We start from the raw sequence: 22043 nt of genomic DNA, 5'->3' as shown, positions 1-22043 counted from the left end.
CATGTCTTGTGGGGTATGCATGGGTGTCTGAGCTGTGTGCTAGTTGTTTAAACAGACAGCTCGGTTCTTTCAACATGTCAATATCTCTCACAAATACAAGTAGTGATGAAGTCAATCTCTCCTCTACTTTGAGCCAGGAGAGATTGACATGCATATTATTAATGTTTGCTCTCTGTGTACATCCAAGGGCCAGCCGTGCTGCCCTGTTCTAAGCCAATTGCAATTTTCCTAAGTCCCTCTTTGTGGCACCTGACCATACAACTGAACAGTAGTCCAGGTGCGACAAAACGAGAGCCTGTAGGACCTGCCTTGTTGATAGTGCTGTTAAGAAGGTAGAGACTTCTCCTCATCTTAGCTACTGTTGTATCAATATGTTTTGACCATGACACTTTACAATCCAGGGTTACTCCAAGCAGTTTAGTCACCTTAACTTGCTCAATTTCCACATTATTTATTACAAGATTTAGTTGAGGTTTAGGGTTTAGTGAATGATTTGTCCCAAATACAATGCTTTTAGTTTTTGAAATATTTAGGACTAACTTATTCCTTGCCACCCATTCCGAAACTAACTGCAGATCTTTGTTAAGTGTTGCAGTCATTTCAGTTGCTGTAGTAGCTAAAGGGAACATGCGTTTACAAATAACCAAAACAGTGGATACTTATTTTATTTATTTAATTAACAAAGTTTTGCAGCACCGAATTCCCCTGACATTCTCCTGTAGAATTCTCGACATGGGTCCCATATTCCTGGCGAAAACCAAACACTGCATTCCAAAGTAAGAACCTATACCAACGGTCAAGCATGTTGGTAGTAGTGTGATGTTTTGGGGATGCTTTGCTGCCTCAGGACCTGGACGACTTGCTTTAATAGAAGGAACCATGAATTCTGCTCTGTATCAGAGATCTGATAACATTCAGTATCAAAAACATGCAAAAATAGAGAAAATCATGGCACTGTATTTCTGACCCTAGTTTCTACTAAAGTCAGATCCATAAGCCTATAGGGAGGAGGTCAGAGACCTGGCCGTGTGGTGCCAGGACAACAACCTCTCCCTCAACGTGACCAAGACAAAGGAGATGATTGTGGACTACAGGAAAAAAAAGAGGACTGAGCACGCCCCCATTCTCATCGACGGGGCTGTAGTGGAACAGGTTGAGAGCTTCAAGTTCCTTGGTGTCCACATCAACAACGAACTATCATGGTCCAAACACACCAAGACAGTCGTGAAGAGGGCACGACAAAGCCTATTCCCCCTCAGGAGACTGAAAAGTTTTGGCATGGGTCCTCAGATACTCAAAAAATTATACAGCTGCACCATCGAGAGCATCCTGACTGGTTGCATCACTGCCTGGTATGGCAACTGCTTGGCCTCCGACCGCAAGGCACTACAGAGGGTAGTGCGTACGGCCCAGTACATCACTGGGGCCAAGCTTCCTGCCATCCAGGACCTCTATACCAGGCGGTGTCAGAGGAAGGCCCTCAAAATTGTCAAAGACTCCAGCCACCCTAGTCATAGACTGTTCTCCCTGCTACCGCACGGCAAGCGGTACCGGAGTGCCAAGTGTAGGTCCAAAAGACTTCTCAACAGCTTCTACCCCCAAGCCATAAGACTCCTGAACAGCTAATCATGGCTACCCGGACTATTTGCACTGCCCCCCCACCCCATCCTTTTTACGCTGCTGCTACTCTGTTAATTATTTATGCATAGTCACTTTAACTCTACCCACATGTACATATTACTTCAGCTATCTCAACTAGCCGGTGCCCCCGCACATTGACTCTGCACCGGTACCCCCCTGTATATATAGCCTCCCTACTGTTATTTTATTTTACTTCTGCTCTTTTTTTCTCAACACTTTTTTTGTTGTTTTATTTTTACTTTTTTTGTTAAAAATAAATGCACTGTTGGTTAAGGGCTGTAAGTAAGCATTTCACTGTAATGTCTGCACCTGTTGTATTCGGCGCATGTGACCAATACAATTTGATTTGATTTGATTTGATAAGGTTCATGACCCTTAAACACCCTGATCACTTCACCATAGGCCCTCTGACACCCTGATCACCTCACAATAGACCCTCTAACACCCTCACCATAGACCCTCTAACACTCTGATCACCTCACAATAGACCCTCTAACACCCTCACCATAGACCCTCTAACACTCTGATCACCTCACAATAGACCCTCTAACACCCTCACCATAGACCCTGTAACACACTGATCACCTCACCATAGATTTGAGCCAGCAACCTTTCAGTTACTGGTCCAAATCTCTAACTGCTAGGCTACCTGCCCCCTATCACCTCACCATAGACCCTCTAAAACCCTCACCACCTCTAACCGCTAAACTACCTGCCGCTCTATCCCCTCACCATAGACCCTTCATTAGATTACCCACCTGCTCTCTCTCTATATATCCCCTATCTCTCTTTCTTTCTTTCTCTCAATATATATATTTCTCTCTCTCTCACTCTCTTTCTCTCTGTCTTTCTGTCTGTCTTTCTCTCTATCTTTCTCTCCTTCTCTCTCTCTCACTCTCGCTCTCTTTCTTTCTTTTTGTCTATCTCTCGCTCTCTCTTTCTCGCTCACTCACTTTCTCTCTCTCTCTCTCTCTCTCCCTCTCCCTCTCTTTCTCTCTTTCTCTCTCTGACTCTCTTTCTCTCTCTCTGATCTGAAGGAAAATAGGTGAAAAAGTAAGGTTAAACAAAATGTAAGGCACTGTAATGCATGACAGCTAAATATGGAAAAAATGTGTCAAAATCTGACTTTCTACTCAGCTCTAACAAAACCAGTTTAAATCAATTAAATCTGTCTATTCACCATTTAAACCCTAAAAAGTCCCTCATCGTCAATTTAAGATGTAATCGCTAAATAAAATAATAAACAGCTAGCGTTCATTCAATCTTTATTGGTGAGCTAGAACAAATTAATGGAAAGTGTAAATGTACCTTAAAGGGATACTTTAAGTTTTTGGCAATGAGGTGGTTTATCTACAGTGCCTTCAGAAAGCATTCATACCCCATGACTTATTCCACATTTTGTAGTGTTACAGCCTGAATTCATGGATTAAATATATATTTTCTCTCTCACCCATCTACACACAATAACCTATAATGACAAAGTGGAAACATGTTTTTCGAAATTTTTGCAAATTTATAAAATATGTAATACAAAAATATCTAATTTACATAAGTATTCAAACCCCTGAGTTAATATTTTATAGAAGCACTTGTGAGTCTTTTTGGGTAAGTGAGCTTTGCACACATAGATTGTACAATATTTGCCCGTTGCTATTTGTAAAATTCTTCAAGCTTGCCATAGATTTTCAAGCCGTTTTAAAACTGTAAATAGGCCACTCAGGAACATTCAATGTCATCTTGCTAAGCAACTCCAGTGTAGATTTGGCCTTGTGTTTTAGGTTATTGTCCTGCTGAAAGGTGAATTTGTCTCCCAGTGTCTGTTGGAAAGCAGACTGAACCAGGTTTTCCTTTAGGATTTTGCAGTAGTTTATAGCTGTATTCGGTTTATTTTTTCTTGCCAATGACAAGCATTCCCATAACATGATGCAGCCACCACCATGCTTAAAAATATGAAGAGTGTAACTCAGTGATGTGTTGCGTTGGATTTGCATAACGCTTTGTATTCAGGACAAAACGTTCATTTCTTTGCCACTTTTTTTGCAGTATTACTTAAGTGCCTTGTTGCGAACAGGATGCATGTTTTGGAATATTTGTACAGGCTTCCTTCTTTTCACTCTGTCATTTAGGTCAGTTTTATCATTTCACAATCATTAAACTCTGTAAATGTTTTTTAAGTCACCATTGCCCTCATGGTGAAATCCCTGAGCAGTTTGCTTCCTCTCAGGAACCTGAGTTAGGAAGGACACCTGTATCTTTGTAGTGACTGGGTATATTGATACACCATCCAAAGCCTAATTAATAACTTAACCATGCTCAAAGGGATATTCAGCGTCTGCCCACTTTTTTTTTTTTTTTTTTTACACATCTACGAATCGGTGCCCTTCTTTTAGAAGCATTGAAAAACCTCTGTGGTCTTTGTGGTTGAATCTGTGCTTAAAATTCACTACTCGATTGAGGGACCTTACAAATAATTGTATGTGTGGGATACAGAGGTGGGGTAGTCATTCAAAAATCATGTTAACCACTGTTATTGAACATGGAATGAGTCCATGCAACTTATTATGCTATTTGTTAATCACATTTTTACTCCTGAATTTGTTTAGGCTTGCCATAACAAAGTGGTTGAACACTTATTGACTGAAGACAATTTAGCTTTACATTTTTTATTAATTTCTAAAATCTTCTACAAGCAAAATTCCACTTTGACATTATGGGGTATTGTGTGTAGATCAGTGACACAAAATCTAAATTTTATGAATAAAAAAGGCAGGCTGTAACACAACAAAATGTAAATGGGTGTGAATACTTTCTTAAGGCAATGTACTTCCCTGAAGTCAGATGAACTTGTGGACAGCAATTTTATGTCTCTGTGTCCAGTATGAAGGAAGTTTGCTGTAGTTTCGTGATCCATTGCTAACTAACATTAGCACAATGACTGTAAGTCTTTAGGTATCTGCTACCATGCTAGCAGATACCCATAGACTTCCAGTCATTGCGCTAACACTAGTTAGCAATTGCGCTAGCATTAGTTAGCAACTTCCTTCAAACTGCACGCAGAGACATGAAAATGGTATCCACGAGTTCATCTGACTCTGTGGAAATAAATGAAGGGTTTGATTGCCAAAATCCTGAAGTATCCCTTTAAGTAGGTAATATACAGTAAGCTTTATTCATAAGCCAAACCAATAGAGGTCAAGAGTCAATTTGTGCTTTCCTCTCCAAATAGGGATCACTTAGTGTTCCTCTATTTAATCCTACAGACACCCCACTGTGAGCCAGCAAACAACACACACACACACACAAACCCAATACGTTGCACAGAGCATTACGTGTTTTACTTATGGGCAAGTGCGTGTGCGAGTGTGCATATGTGTGTTTATATGTTCATATCTGTGCTTGTGTGCGTGTGATAGGCTCACCCAAGTCAGAATTGGGACACCATGCATAACCCAGCAAGACACAGTTCTCTCCATCTGTCCTAATAATTATTTATGCATGTAGACCAATAAGGCCCATATGGCTCCATATACAGTGAGGGAAAAAAAGTATTTGATCCCCTGCTGATTTTGTACGTTTGCCCACTGAAAAAGAAATGATCAGTCTATAACTTTAATGGTAGGTTTATTTGAACAGCGAGAGACAGAATAACAACAAAAACATCCAGAAAAACGCATGTCAAAAATGTTATAAATTGATTTGCATTTTAATGAGGGAAATAAGTATTTGACCCCTCTGCAAAACATGACTTAGTACTTGGTGGCAAAACCCTTGTTGGCAATCACAGAGGTCAGACGTTTCTTAAAGTTGGCCACCAGGTTTGCACACATCTTAGGAGGGATTTTGTCCCACTCCTCTATGCAAATCTTCTCCAAGTCATTAAGGTTTCGAGGCTGACGTTTGGCAACTCGAACCTTCAGCTTCCTCCACAGATTTTCTATGGGATTAAGGTCTGGAGACTGGCTAGGCCACTCCAGGACCTTAATGTGCTTCTTCTTGAGCCACTCCTTTGTTGCCTTGGCCATGTGTTTTGGGTCATTGTCATGCTGGAATACCCATCCACGACCCATTTTCAATGCCCTGGCTGAGGGAAGGAGGTTCTCACCCAAGATTTGATGGTACATGGCCCCGTCCATCGTCCCTTTGATGCGGTGAAGTTGTCCTGTCCCCTTAGCAGAAAAACACCCCCAAAGCATAATGTTTCTACCTCCATGTTTGACGGTGGGGATGGTGTTCTTGGGGTCATAGGCAGCATTCCTCCTCCTCCAAACACGGCGAGTTGAGTTGATGCCAAAGAGCTCCATTTCGGTCTCATCTGACCACAACACTTTCACCCAGTTCTCCTCTGAATCATTCAGATGTTCATTGGCAAACTTCAGATGGGCATGTATATGTGCTTTCTTGAGCAGGGGGATCTTGCGGGCGCTGCAGGATTTCAGTCCTTCACGGCGTAGTGTGTTACCAATTGTTTTCTTGGTGACTATGGTCCCAGTTGCCTTGAGATCATTGACAAGATCCTCCCGTGTAGTTCTGGGCTGATTCCTCACCGTTCTCATGATGATTGCAACTCCACGAGTTGAGATCTTGCATGGAGCCCCAGGCGGAGGGAGATTGACAGTTATTTTGTGTTTCTTCCATTTGTGAATAATCGCACCAACTGTTGTGACCTTCTCACCAAGCTGCTTGGCGATGGTCTTGTGCCCATTCCAGCCTTGTGGTCTACAATATTGTCCCTGACAATATTGTTTGGAATCTGATTGATTGATTGCTTCTGTGGACAGGTGTCTTTTATACAGGTAACAAGCTGAGATTAGGAGCACTCCCTTTAAGAGTGTGCTCCTAATCTCAGCTCGTTACTTGTATAAAAGACACCTGGGAGCCAGAAATCTTTCTAATTGAGAGGGGGTCAAATACTTATTTCCCTCATTAAAATGCAAATCAATTTATAACATTTTTGACATGCGTTTTTCTGGATATTGTTGTTGTTATTCTGTCTCTCACTGTTCAAATAAACCTACCATTAAAATTATAGACTGATAATTTCTTTGTCAGTGGGCAAACGTACAAAATCAGCAGGGGAACAAATACTTTTTTCCCTCACTGTATACAGATATACTGGCTTGTATGTGTGAGGGAACACATCTCTGTTTATAGTTCATGTTGAAGGGTGTGTGTGTGTGTGTGTGTGTGTGTGTGTGTGTGTGTGTGTGTGTGTGTGTGTGTGTGTGTGTGTGTGTGTGTGTGTGTGTGTGTGTGTGTGTGTGTGTGTGTGTGTGTACTCAGTATATCAATCCATGTCTGAGGACGCCACTAGGGGCAACAGTGAACACTGTTACCTTCATTTAGTTTTTGCTTTTGCTAAGGTGTTGTGGCAGATGGGTGTAAGCATCTGTCTCAGATTCCAAAGGTTTTATGTTCGAATCCAGTGATAGAAAGTTGTTTTTTATATTTATATTTTAAGCCTATCCTAAACCTTAACTCTTACCTTAACCATTCAGAGTTAATTCCAAACCGTACGAATTCTGAATGAATGCCTAAACTTAACCCTAACCTTAACAATTCAGAGTTAATGCCTTAACTTAACCTTAAACACTTAACCTTAAACACTTCAAAATGTAACATTTGGAACTACTTCAGAAATTGGACATTTGAGAAACAGAGATTAACGTTTAATTCTGACGTGAGACTGTGAGAGCTTGTAGGAGTTAGCATGACATATGGCAGACAAAGAGAGAGTTAACTAGATGAAAATGGTGATTCGTTACCACGTCTGTTGATTTGCATTATGAAAGTGGAGTAGGGGGAAGTTGCCTTTTAGACACTGAGCTAAGGTCAGTTTAGCATCACACATATTGAGTTGAAGGTAGGACTTGGGAACGGTAAGCTGGTCCTTGGTCTGTTCTTACGGGAAGCTTCTACCTGGATCAATGATACTCTCAACTCCACAGGTTGATTAGTATTCTTGGTAGACTGTTACCTCTCAAAGCGCTGCTAGGCATAATTGTGGGTTTGTCTATCGAAATTACCTTTCATAGCTGAACTAGGTCAAAGCCTGCTGTGGAGGGGCCCTAGAGTTGGAAGACCCCCAGCTGTGAGGGCATGGTCTGGGACCAGATGGCATCAGTCTGCAGCCTGGTATGGGACAGATGGATAGTATGCTGTAAACATTGGCATGGCACCTGCTAGAGGTTATAATCTGGACATTGGCATATTCCGCTGAGATTCCAATGCTCCACAGGGAGACACACGTGCATGCACCGAATGCAAGCACACACACACGCACACACACGCACACGCACACGCACACATACACACGCACACATACACACACCCTGCTGGTTTTGTCTTCCCAATGAGAGGGAGCCCAGATTGACATATAATCAGTGATTATCAGTGGTTGCTGGTCTAACTTTGGATAAGCAATGTATGTCTCTGTCTATTGTACAACAATGCAATAGACAGAAGGAGGAAGAACGAGCCATGACCCATCATGTGGGACATGTCATAGTAGATACATGTTATAGGTACACGTGGGAAGCTATTCAGTAAAAATAGTGTGTGCGTATGTGTGTGTGTGTGTTTGTGCAAGTGCCCCTGTGTGCCTTAAATGAACAGAAAGTTTTTTCTTGACTCAAAAAGATGCTGAGAGAAAATGATTTGTCTTTGCCTCTCTTTCCAACTGAGATGCAAACTAGAAATATGAAGGATATTCAGCATCGCAGTGCACATGGGGTCAATAGAAGTTGATTAGGAAAATATGTATTTATTAGCAACCCCTTTTGAACAAGAACACTGCGTCCTGTTTGTCTCCTGTGTCTCTCAGTCAGTGTTTGGCGGCGGTGCTATCAGAGGGGTTGTTGATGGAAAATTACACTTATAGCTGACAAAGACAGTACACTCAGTACTGTTTCAACTGTCATTAATTATACACCAGGTCCCGTGAGGAGACTGATAATTAGTTAAGTTAGTGTCAGGTGCTGAGCATACACAACACTCTATACCAGCTGTATGAAGGCTCATATCAGTGTTATAACTGTTCACAGACTGGCATTAGTTGAAGTGCCACAGACAGGGTGGTCGTTAGTCCAGTCAGTGTCACTCTGTTACATTTATCTGAAGGTTCATATCACTGTTATAACCGTAACAAGTGCTGCAACAGACATGTGTACAGTCATTTGTGGTAAAGCCAGGCTAGAGCACATGGTTGGTGTGTGTCGATGGCTATAAGGCTAGTCATTACTTCAATTAGAGAATGTGAATGTTCCCATTGATCGACCTCCACATCACACTTTTCATTACAGCATTTAAAACACATTGCCCACAGAGAGCACAGCAGAGGTGCAACACAATCTAATTGAACAGGAGAGAGAGGAGAGTCACAACATTGTCCAACTTGAGAAGCTACTTGAGGAACATTACGAACATAAAATAATGTTAGGTCATATTACTGACAAGCAGAAGTGGGATTGTTTGGAGGACTAAATGATAGAGAGGGATGGAGGATAGAGGGATGAATAGATGGGTAAAGGATAGAGAGAAGAAATGAAGTGTTCATGGGGGTCTGTCCCTGTCAGAGTGGTCTCTACGGCACAATACAGCTCAATGTAGTCAATGGGTACCTGAATATCTCTCTCTCTCGCGCTCTCTCTCTCTCTCTCTCTATTTCTCGCTCGCTCACTCACTCACTCACTCACTCACTCACTCACTCTATCTCTCTCTCTCACTTGTTTGAGTGCATCTGTGTGCTCTAATGTGACAGTGTCTGTGTCTCACTCACTGTGTGTGTCCGTGTTTCCCCCACCTCCAGGGAAGCTGGCGCTGAGAACTGGGACACAGAGGGCTGCCAAACACTCGCGTCTGCCGCCGTCCACACTAAATGCCTGTGCAGCAGGATCTCAACCTACGCTGTGCTAGCGCAACAAGCTAAAAACCCGGTGAGTCACATTTACCACTCTACTCTGTGACACTGGGGCTAACGCTAGTGTGTTGGTGTGTGGATATGTACAAGGTAGAGTTAGGCTTACTTTGATTTGAACAGTCAACTCGGTAAGGGAGATTAATAAAATTCACTTGCTGTCCTCAAGGTTTGAGATAGGATATAAACAACTGTATAAGATACAATTAAAATAGAGACAGCTGTGAAATCTGTACAACAACAGTCTTCTAAAATGTAATGGACAATCTCCATTGAAATAGCTTTTTATTCTAGGACTAGGCTTTATCTGTTGCCAGGAATCCAGCCTTAAGAGTTTTTGAGAGAGTGGATTTGTTGAAATCATACGACTGAAGATGTTACCAGTCTTAACCCTGTCAGTCCCAAGACCCTAGCAAAAATCGGCTTTTCATTTATCGGACTTTCATTGTCCAGCCCTTATATTTAGCCTCACAATTAAGTATTTTACCATTTTATTTTCAGGACAACCAGGGCTACAAGTAGAACACACAACAATTTGACATAAAGAGTTACATTCATTGACAAATATTAATACAAAAAATAAGGTTTAACGAATTAAATTGCTGAGCATACACAACACTCTATAAAGCATTAACGAATTAAATTGAATTTAGATGGATGCTGTAAGTACAGAAATTGTTTGCTCACTGGGAAATTAATATCAAATTAATCAGTGACAACTGTGTGCATTTTGGAGTTTGTGACAGCAACTACTGTATGTGAGCTTATTACAGTATTATAGACACTATGTCCTGGGATTTCCTATGACTTCTATGTTGAAGAACCCCTTACCTTCTAACGACTATTGTGTAGCTTGTGAGCATCATAGAGCAAAACATGTTAAAATCTCAGATTTTGATAGTTCGTTTTTTAATAGTGTGTAGCTCAAACCATTCGGACTACAGATGTTTTTGGAAAAAGACCCAGCTCCAGGATCTGCCTTTGTCTCACAAACACAACTGTAGCTCAGCCCCCGCTATTCACACATACTAATGGGTGGTATCTACCAATGCAGACGGAATAGACGTCTGTAGCTCAAACACACAATGGTTAAAACGGGTTAGAAGTCCAAAACGCACCAGCATTATGGTGGGACTCATTGGGTTTAGATAGTGCAGAGAGAAAGATATTGGATGGTTGGCTCATTAGTTGATTATGGGAGAACTGTGCTGTGCTGGGCTCATCAGTAAACACAACACAGAGCTCATTAGCTAACCAATGTTTACATTTACATTTACATTTTAGTCATTTAGCAGACGCTCTTATCCAGAGCGACTTACAGTTAGTGAGTGCATACATTATTTTTCATTTTTCATACTGGCCCCCCGTGTGAATCGAACCCACAACCCTGGCGTTGCAAACGCCATGCTCTACCAACTGAGCTATATCCCTGCCAGCCAATCCCTCCCCTACCCTGGACGACGCTGGGCCAATTGTGCGGCCGGCTACAACAGAGCCTGGATTCGAACCAGGATCTCTAGTGGCACAGCTAGCACTGCGATGCAGTGCCTTAGACCACTGCGCCACTCGGGAGACATAGCCACTGTTCAGTCCGACCGTGGGGAGACCACTAGTAGCCAACCAGTAGAACGATAGGGGGTGTAAAGGAAAAGTGCATTACAGTAATGCTCCATCCAAACGTGCTTTATGGACGAGATCTTGGTTCAGTTCACTGCTGCTGTATACTTGCTTGGCTGGGCAAGCAAACAGCTATCATTATCAGAGACATTGGGAGACACTTTCCTTATAGTATGAACTATGATGTGTAAGGTTCAGGTGTGTCTCAAAGCCAGCTTGGATGTGTTGGTTGGCGTGTGAGTTCAGCTGTGTAGTCAGTGTTAACATGGCCTGGGTACTGTATGTGTTCGCATGTTGTGTGTGTCTGCGTGCACGTATGTGTGTGCTTGCTGTAGCCTCCAGCGTGTGTAGCTGCAGTCCAATTCTGAATAGTGCCTGTGCTGTGACTGAGGCTATGACGTGAGCAGAGCAGAGCAGGTTTTTAGCGGTCCACGGCTACGTCTGTACTGATTCATGTATTGAGCCACTCTCCTCTCCTGTATGTGTGCCACTACTAATGGAATCTCTAGGATCCCTAACACTAGCAGCTAAACACGCCCATTTCCACTGACCTTTAACCTGCTCTCTTCCTCTAGCCAGCCTGTCCCATCACTCTGTGCAGTCACCCTCTCTTAACCATCCCTCTCTCTCTCTCTCTCTCTCTCTCTCTCTTTCTCTCTCTCTCTCTCGCTCTCTCTCTCTCTCTCTCTCTCTCTCTCTCTCTCTCTCTCTCTCTCTCTCTCTCTCTCTCTCTCTCTCTCTCTCTCTCTCTCTCTCTCTCTCTCTCTCTCTCTGCTTTTTCTATCTTCCTGTCCCACCTGCTTTTCCCTCTCTCGCTGTGTGTGCAGGAGTTTCTTTATGTGAGGAAGATAACATTTAAAAAGCACTTACTACTGTCTACGGTCTCCATCTGGGTTAACTGCCCTGCTTTTCAGCTATGCATATCTCAGATCTCACTATTCTTTACCACACAAATGCATCTGCCTCTCTCTGTCTCTCTCTCTCTCTCTCTCTCTATCTCTGTGTGTGTGTGTGTGTGTGTGTGTGTGTGTGTGTGTGTGTGTGTGTGTGTGTGTGTGTGTGTGTATCTGTATAATGCAACCTTGGCATCTGGGAGGCTTTTATTCATAAGATATACACTGAGTAATCAAAACATTAAGAATACCTCCTTTTTCCATTACATAGACTGACCAAGTGAATCCAAATGAAAGCTATGATCCGTTATTGATGTCACTTGTTAAATACACTTCAATCAGTGCAGATGAAGGGGATGAGACAGGTTAAAGAGGGATTTTTAAGCCTTGAGACAATTGAAACATGGATTGTGCATGTGTGCCATTCAGAAGGTGAATGGGCAAGACAAAATATTTAAATGCCTTTGAACGGGGTATGGTAGTAGGTGCCAGGTACACCGGTTTGTGTCAAGTACAACAAAGTTTTAATGGAGTTTTATTGGTTGATTTGAGGTGGTGGACTTTAGTTTGAACCATCATTTATTTTGTTTGTTTTTTACCCCAAAGCTGGCCTGATCCTGAACATATAGGATTTTCCTATTTCCCACACTTCCAAAAGGAAGGGAAAGTAAAAAGCCCATTCCCATTACAGATAGGAAATATCCATAACGGTCCTGACCTAAAAGCTCCCACCGCTCTCTGTGCTCTCTGGCCTTCTCTTTATAGAATACTATTGACTTTTCCATTTTCCCAGCATGTGGTCACCAGCGGAATGGGCAGGAATTCCCTGGTGACATTTATGAAATGTGTCCTTAGCTGTTAGAGATATGTCATTCAGGACCGTTACACCATTAGCCTAGCGCTGAGGCCCTGGGGCTAAGGGTCAGTGTGTAGGCTTTATTGGCCAGCTAATGTGGTTAATGGAGAGGACACGTTCACCTTGCTATCAGCTACCCCAACTCAGCTATTTAGAGGAAGTGTGTGTGTGTATGTGTGTTTGTGTGTGTGTGTGCATTAAAGCCTGTGTGTGTCTGTTGCACTGTTCATGCTTGCGTGCGTGGCTGCATGTCTCTACATATGTAGCTACCAATAATAGCGTTGTTACTCTTTTTCCTCTTTCACTCACTTAACAGAACTCAGTTGTCGTGTGGTTGCAGTGGACCATCCAAACACACACAGTGTCACACACGTCCACATCCAGACATCCAGGCAGGGTGTGGGTCTTGGAGCAGAGCTTAGTATCCGCAGCGCAGCTTGAGCAGCTTATCCTGGGCCAGGGAGAAGGTCGACAGGGGGGAGGAGGATTAACCACCATGTTTAGTAGAAGAGGGAGGGAGGGAGGGATGCAGGGAAAGACAGACAGAGAGAGAGATGGAGGGATTTAGAGGCACTGCTGCCATAATGGGCAGTTTACAGTGGAGCCAGGGATCGCCGGTTAATCATGCATACTTCCAACAGCTGGAGAGACCAGGGAGAGGGGGAGGAAGTAGAGAGACCAGGGAGAGGGAAGGAAGGAGAGAGACCAGGGAGAGGGGAAGGAAGGAGAGAGACCAGGGAGAGGGGGAGGAAGTAGAGATACCAGGGAGAGGGGAAGGAAGGAGAGAGACCAGGGAGAGGGGGAGGAAGTAGAGAGACCAGGGAGAGAGGAAGGAAGGAGAGAGACCAGGGAGAGGAGGGGGAAGGAGAGAGACCAGGGAGAGGGGAAGGAAGGAGAGAGACCAGGGAGAAGGGAAGGAAGGAGAGAGACCAGGGAGAGGGGAAGGAAGGAGAGAGACCAGTGAGAGGGGGAGGAAGTAGAGAGACCAGGGAGAGGGGAAAGAAGGAGAGAGACCAGGGAGAGGGTAAGGAAGGAGAGAGACCAGGAAGAGGGGGAGGAGGGCGAGAGACCAGGGAGAGGGGGTGGAGGGGGAGGAAGGAGATGGACCAGGGAGAGGGGGAGGAGGGCGAGAGACCATGGAGAGGGGGAGGAGGGAGGGGAGAGGGGGAGGAAGGAGTGAGACCAGGAAGAGGGGGAGGAGAGGGAGAGAAGGGAGAGAGACCAGGGAGATGGGGAGGAGAGGAGGGAGAGAGACCAGGGAGAGGGGGAGGAGAGGAGGGAGAGAGACCAGGGAGAGGGGGAGGAGGAGAGAAGGGAGAGAGACCAGGGAGAGGGGGAGGAGAGGGAAAGGAGGGAGAGAGTCCAGGGAGAGGGGGAGGGGAGAGTTAAGAGAGGAGAGAAACCTACAATCAGTATTAATGGGAGTTGTGTTGTATGAGTTTAGTCTGTCTTCCCTCTGGTCCCGCTCTCACCAGGATAGTGTGTGTGTCGTGAGCTATTCACATTATGCAGTTGATCTATCTCTTTAATTAAAAGCCACGGAAATTGTATTGGAGTGAATGATGGAGTCAAACAGACAGATAGGAGAGAAAGAAAGAGAGGTTGAGAAGGGTATTCAAGGGTTGCACATTTCATCACAATATTGTTTTGAACGTTCGTTTTAGGACTGATGCACAGCTGAGCATTTAGTCTCAATGGTTGCTGATGAAGATTTAGTCTAAGATGCATTACTGTGGCTTGGAAACACGATGACATTTCAAAAAGAGGCAAATGATTAGTAGGACACGCTTTTGCCGTTGTTGTGATGTCTCCAGATTGACTTTAGATGCAGTGTAACTTTAGCTACAGTAGCTAGCTAAGATTGAGGGGAGCACTGAAATTTTAGCTAGCTAATGTTAGCATTGCTAGCTATTTCTGACAGACTTCACTGCTCATGGCAACATTGCCATTTCTCATGATAATGATAGCCACTTTAGCAATGTCATCGGATTTCCAGCCCCCTATAGTGTAAATGTGACGAAACAGTCATTAGCCCCCATTCAGAGTTTTTTGGTGCATTAACCATCAGTCAGACATCAATATGCTGCAGCATCTGTAGAATGTTGATAACATTGGCAACGACGCGACCGAGTGACGGAGGTGTAACCCATGAGTAGAGGGAGAGCATGAGAAACAGAGAAGGGAGAGATGGAAAGAAAAGGTTGATTGGCAGAGGAGGAATGAAGGAGCGAATGTGAGGAAGACAATGAAAGCGAAGGGAACATTGCCAGAGGCTCCACCCTTCTGGACGTGTGAAGGACGGATGCATTGAAATGTCTGGTGTGTGTATGTGTCTGTGTGAATTGTGCGTGCGTGTGTGTGTGTGTCAATGTTCTATCATGGAACCTTAGGCGGATTAGCAGACATTATAGATCCCCAGATACTGTCGGAAACACACACATGCACACACACACACACACACACACACACACACACACACACACACACACACACACACACACACACTTCCATAGTTAAAGCTGAGTCTTGCCCCTGAGGACGGACCTGCCCTGCATGTTAAGAGTGTCTGTAGCAAACAGTCTGAAGGACAAACACTCTCCTCTGGGGATATGTGTGTGTGTGTGTGTGTGTGTGTGTGTGTGTGTGTGTGTGTGTGTGTGTTCAGGCTTGGCTTCATGGTGGGGTTTTGCATTAGCTCCAAGTGATAGATAGAGTACTACTAACCAGCTACCTTCCACCTCATCCCTGCCAATAGAACAACACCACTCTGAGATTACGGTCCTGATGACTTTTATCCTTGCCTTTTAACTAGGGCTGATGTCTCCCTGGGATATCATTGTGTGTGTTCTCCAGCATAAAGGGATAGTTCACTCCAAAACTATCATATGACACAAAATGCATCATCATCAACACAGTTTTTGCTCTGTACTGAAAGTGCTTGAAAACTTGCTGACATTAACATGTTTCCTTGTGTGTGTGTGCATGTGCGTGTGTGTGAATGTATACGTGTGCTTACTTGCGTGCGTCAATGCATCTGTGTGTCTGTGTGTCTGTGTGTCTGTGTGTTTGTGTGTGTGTGTGTGTGTGTGTGTGTGTGTGTGTGTGTGTGTGTGTGTTTGTGTGTTTGAGCCAATAGCTAGACCATCACACACTAAACTGCAAACAATCCATATCTTCGACCCCACAACACAGAAATCAAACAATCCATATCTTCAACCCCACAACACAGAAATCAAACAATCCATATCTTCAACCCCACAACACAGAAATCAAACAATCACTACTCTTCATTCTCTCTTTTCTTTCTACTGATCACTGGTTTCTCTCTCTGCCTGGTAAATGATTCTCCCTTTGTCAAAGAGAGCTCAGAACCAATTCACTCACTCTCTTGTCTCTCTCCCTCCTTCCTTTTATGAAGAGGAGTTTTGATTCAATTTAGATTTAGATTTCACCTTCTGTTCCTGTGCTGTATCTCATTGGTATTCCTTATCTATCTATCTCTCTCTATCTATCTATCTATCTTTCTATCTTTCTATCTCTCTCTCTCTCGCTCTCTCTCTCTCTCTCTCTCTCTCTCTCTCTCTCTCTCTCTCTCTCTCTCTCTCTCTCTCTCTCTCTCTCTCTCTCTCTCTCTCTCTCTCTCTCTCTCTCTCTCTCTCTCTCTCTCTCTCTCTCTCTCGGTACAATAACAAGCCATTGAAGGCTGAAACATTAATATTTTAACCTTGCTTAAATAAAACAATGCATTTTTAATGGTAAGCAAGCATTGCATCCAGTTCTTTTTTCATTTTTTGATGTACAGCACCAGTCAAAAGTTTGGACACACCTACTCATTCAAGGGTTTTACTTTATTTTCAGTATTTTTTACATTATAGAATAATAGTGAAGACATCAACACTATGAAATAACACAGATTGAATCAAGCCCATATGGGACTTAGATAATGAGATCCTGAGGATGGTATTGCAGTGCACTGCAACTGTAGTTAAGTATCATGTAAACTGTATAGATGTTAATACAATATATGGAATCATGTAGTAACCAAAAAAGTGTTAAAAAAATCTAAATATGTTTTATATTTGAGATTCTTCAAATAGCCAACCTTTGCCTTGATGACAACTTTGCACACTCTTGGCAATCTCTCAATCAGCTTCATGAGGTAGTTACCTGGAATGCATTTCAATTAACAGGTGTGCCATCTTAAAAGTAAATTTGTTGAACTTCTTACCTACTTAATTTGTTTGAGCCAATCAGTTGTGTTTGACAAGGTGGGGGGGGGGATATACATAAGATAACCCTATTTGGTAAAAGACCAAGTCCATATTAATGGCAAGAACAGCTCAAATAAGCAAAGAGAAACGACAGTCCATCATTACTTTAATACATGAAGGTCAGTCAATACGGAACATTTCAAGAACTTGAAAGTTTCTTCAAGTGCAGTCGCAAAAACCATCAAGCGCTATGATGAAACTGGCTCTCATGAGGACCACCACAGGAATGCAAAGCTGTCATCAAGGCAAAGGGTAGCTATTTGAAGAATCTCATATATAAAATATAATTTGATTTTTTTAACACTTTTTTGGTTACTACATGATTCCATATATTGTATTAACATCCATACAGTTTACATGATACTTAACTACAGTTGCAGTGCACTGCAATACCATCCTCAGGATCTCATTATCTAAGTCCCATATGGGCTCTGGTCAAAAGTAGTGCACTATATAGGGAATAGGGTGCCATTTGGAACACACACTAAGTCTTCACATAAAGTAAATAAAGCTCAATAGACAGGGCAACTGAGTGTAGACTGTAAACAGATTAAACAATCCTCTTAATCAGCTGATCCACTATAGGTCAGTTGTATAGTTGTGTTATCCATATCGGACTAGGGACAAGAGATTACTTTCAAGATCAAAGATCAACAAACTGTGCTGACCTTTCTAGATAGAGGTAGACATACGACAGAGACTGCATCCCATTCCTTTAATAGTGCACTACTTTTGACTAGACCCATAGTGCTCTGGTCACAAGTAGTGCATTACTATATAGGGAATAGGGTTCCGTTTGGGATGCGTACATAGAACGGTTCAGAGAATGGAGTCAGCATGTTGGGTGGGACAGGTGAGAAGATGTACAGATGGAGGGAGGGAGTGTGAAAATGGAACAGAGGAAAGAAGAGTCGATTAATGATCTGTGACCCAGCGTATTAGGGCCAGAGACCAAAGGCCGGAAATGTTATTAACCCTCTATTTCTGCCCCCCCCCCTTCCCTCTCCTCTCTCTCTCTCTCTCTCTCTCTCTCTCTCTCTCTCTCTCTCTCTGCAGGAAATGGGTCCGTCCAGTATGCCCTCTGTGCCCCTCATGGTGGGCTGTGGGGTCTCCTGCAGCGCTCTGCTCATCTTGTTGCTCATCTATGCTGCCTTCTGGAGGTGAGCAAACACACACACACACACACACACGCACACACACTTTCTCTCTCACACAAATACACACGCTTATACGTAAACACACACAACCTCTCTCTCTTTCTATCTTTTACAAACACACACGCACACACACTTTCTCTCTCTCCCACACACTCACGCTCATACGTACACACACACAACCTCTCTCTCTTTCTATCTTTTACAAACACACACGCACACACACTTTCTCTCTCTCTCTCTCTCACACACAAACACACAAAAACACACTCTTTCTCTCTCACACAAACTCTCACACACACACACACACACACACACACAAAAACACACACTTTCTCTCTCACACACAACCACATATCCCTGCATGGGGCTACACCCCCGAGTCACTGACAGTCTTCACAAGTCTATTTCTGTTAGAGGAGACGTGTTTCTGCAGACTGCACACATTCTTCGGCAGACTCTTACCATGAGAGATCAAGTGAGGGGGAGAAAATCCCGGGTTGGCTCGACAGTGGAGCAGTCCACTCCAGAACTCCAATTAGGCCTAATGGAGAACAAATGGGAGAAGGCGCAGCCAGACTCTCAGACTGGGGGGATTAACTGTGTGTGAGAGAGGCTGACATCAGTGGTAGACAGAAAGAGAGAGAGAGAGAGAGAGAGAGAGAGAGAGAGAGAGAGAGAGAGAGAGAGAGAGAGAGAGAGAGAGAGAGGGAGAGAGAGAGAGGGAGAGAGAGAGAGAGAGAGAGAGAGAGAGAGAGAGAGAGAGAGAGAGAGAGAGAGAGAGAGAGAGAGAGAGAGAGAGAGAGAGAGAGAGAGAGAGAGAGAGAGAGAGAGAGAGAGAGAGAGAGAGAGAGAGAGAGAGAGAGAGAGAGAGAGACTGACACCAGTAGTGTAACAGTAGGCTGATCCAGAGCAGACGGCAGACAGGCAGAGTAATCAAATGACCATGTTCAGGAATTAATCAGTCCATCAGTTCTACTTCATTTTTTCACATCTGGTTCTCCCTCTTTCCTCCTTCCTTCTTTCTCTTCTTCCTGCTCTTCCTCCTTTCTGCCTGTCTTTCTCTTTGTCTCTCTCAGGTATATTCGTTCGGAGAGGTCTATCATCTTGGTGAATTTCTGTCTTTCCATCCTGGCCTCCAACATGTTGATACTGGTTGGACAGTCCCAGACACTCGGCAAGGTGAGAACAGGACACACGCACGCACACACACACACACACACACTGGCCATCAGTTCAGTTATAGTCACGTTACAAATGGTACGATTGTTAATCTATTCTAGTACACTATTTTTAAGAGCATCAATCATGTGTCAAAACTCCCCTTTTTTAGGTAGATTATTTCTCACCTCTGTTCTGTCATTGTTGAAGAACTGTTGTTGTTGTATATCACTTCTACCTTCCCACTCGTTTATCTGTTTCTTCCTTCTGACACCTTCATCATTCTCTGTCACTCTGTCACTATCCCTCCCCTTCTTTCTCTTGTTGTCTCTCCTCCCTCACAATCCCCCACTTTCTCTCTCTCTCTCTCTCTCTCTCTCTCTCTCTCTCTCTCTCTCTCTCTCTCTCTCTCTCTCTCTCTCTCTCTCTCTCTCTCTCTCTCTCTCTCTCTCTCGCTCTCTCTCTCTCTCTCTCTCTCTCTCTCTCTCTCTCTCTCTCTCTCTCTCTCTGTCTCTCTCAATTCAATTCAATTTAAGGGCTTTATTGGCATGGGAAACGTATGTTAACATTGCCAAAGCAAGTCAAATAGATAGTAAACAAAAGTGAAATAAACAATAAATATTAACAGTAAACATTACACTCAGAAGATTCAAAAGAATAAAGACATTTCAAATGTCATATTATGTATATATACAGTGTTGTAACAATGTGCAAATAGTTAAAGTACAAATGGGAAAATAAATAAACATAAATATAGGTTGTATTTACAATGGTGTTTGTTCTTCACTGGTTGCCCTTTTCTTGTGGCAACAGGTCACAAATCTTGCAGCTGTGATGGCACACTGTGGTTTTTCACCCAGTAGATAAGGAAGTTTATCAAAATTGGTTTTGTTTTCGAATTCTTTGTGGATCGCTGTAATCTGAGGGAAATATGTGTCTCTAATATGGTCATACATTTGGCAGGAGGTTAGGAAGTGCAGCTCAGTTTCCACCTCATTTTGTGGGCAGTGTGCACATAGCCTGTCTTCTCTTGAGAGCCAGGTCTGCCTACGGCAGCCTTTCTCAATAGCAAGGCTATGCTCACTGAGTCTGTACATAGTCAAAGCTTTCCTTAAGTTTGGGTCAGTCACAGTGGTCAGGTATTCTGCCACTGTGTACTCTCTGTTTAGGGCCAAATAGCATTCTAGTTTGCTCTGTTTTTTTTGTTTGTTCTTTCCAATGTGTCAAGTAATTCTCTTTTTTTTCTCATGATTTGTTTGGGTCTAATTGTGTTGTTGTTGTTGTTGTTGTTGTCTCTCTCTCTCTCTCTCTCTCTCTGTCTATCTCGCTCTCTCTCTCTCTCTCTCTCTCTCTCTCTCTCTCTCTCTCTCTCTCTCTCTCTCTCTCTCTGTCTCTGTCTCTGTCTCTGTCTCTGTCTCTGTCTCTGTCTCTGTCTCTGTCTCTGTCTCTGTCTCTCTCTCTCTCTCTCTCTCTCTCTCTCTCTCTCTCTCTCTCTCTCTCTCTCTCTCTCTCTCTCTCTCTCTCTCTCTCTCTCTCTCTCTCTCTTTACAGGGCCTGTGTACTGTGACTGCTGCGTTCCTTCATTTCTTCTTCTTGGCATCGTTCTGCTGGGTACTGACGGAGGCGTGGCAGTCTTACCTGGCTGTGATTGGCAAGATGAGGACACGCCTCATACGCAAACGCTTCCTGTGCCTGGGATGGGGTAGGTACACACACACAGGCATACACACACATGCACGCACACACTCACGAACGTAAACACACATATAAACCCATACAACATATCTCAACCATACAGGGTCTCCATACTGTAATAAAGTTGAAAGTTCACAATAACTTCCGTCTTCCCATTCCACATACATTAAGTCGAGAAATGATTCTGATCATTTCAAATCTGCTACCCTGTCTGTGTCCTGTTGAATGCATCTCCTGTACAACAACCTCATGCCTTGCTAAAGGAGATGACAGAGGATAAGAAATGCTATAGGATAACATCTTGCCGACAGAGGCAAGATCCAGGGAGATAGAACCTAGCAATTACAAGCAATGGAATCCCTGCTCCCATTCATCCTCTGCTCTTATCCCTTATCCATCCACCTATCTGGTCCATTAAGTCACTGATGCCTTTAGCGGATATAGGCTAGGTCCCAAATGACACCCTATTCCATATTTAGTACACTACTTTTGACCAGGGGGCATATGGAATAGGGTGCCATTTGGGATTCAGCCATAGCAATGCTGGGATGCATGGATGCTATAAAGTCACATAGATTGAGAAGACATGAAACGTGTATTAAAGGGAATGAGTGGAGGAGGGAGGGAATGGAGGAGAGGGAGGAGAACAGCTTATCAGGGATACGTCCCTAGTAGTTGCAATTTTCCCTCGAAACTGATGGAAATCAGTCACCATGGTAACGGCAGATTGTGCAGTGGAGGGAGGGAGTGTGTGTGGTGTGTGTTTGTGTTTGAAAAGGCATCATATTTATGTAACGTTAGCACCTCACCCACCCAGCCACACCACATCTCTTTTTTTTTATG

General features: G+C 43.5%; 1 protein-coding gene across 1 annotated transcript in view; it reads left to right on the top strand.

The window, feature by feature from the left end:
• Positions 1-22043, top strand: part of LOC121586675 (adhesion G protein-coupled receptor B2-like) — a gene marked incomplete at its 3' end in the record, with an annotated part of 426163 nt that overhangs the window by 376970 nt on the left and 27150 nt on the right. Inside the window, 4 exon segments of the mRNA XM_041903589.2 lie at positions 9446-9572; positions 18247-18350; positions 19424-19526; positions 21057-21207. Of these exon segments, the coding sequence (XP_041759523.2) occupies positions 9446-9572; positions 18247-18350; positions 19424-19526; positions 21057-21207 (485 nt within the window).

Source organism: Coregonus clupeaformis, chromosome 17, assembly GCF_020615455.1.
Source record: "Coregonus clupeaformis isolate EN_2021a chromosome 17, ASM2061545v1, whole genome shotgun sequence".
Classification (NCBI taxonomy): domain Eukaryota; kingdom Metazoa; phylum Chordata; class Actinopteri; order Salmoniformes; family Salmonidae; genus Coregonus; species Coregonus clupeaformis.
Note: the sequence above shows the minus strand (reverse complement) of the source record. Positions and strands in the feature narration are given on the sequence as shown.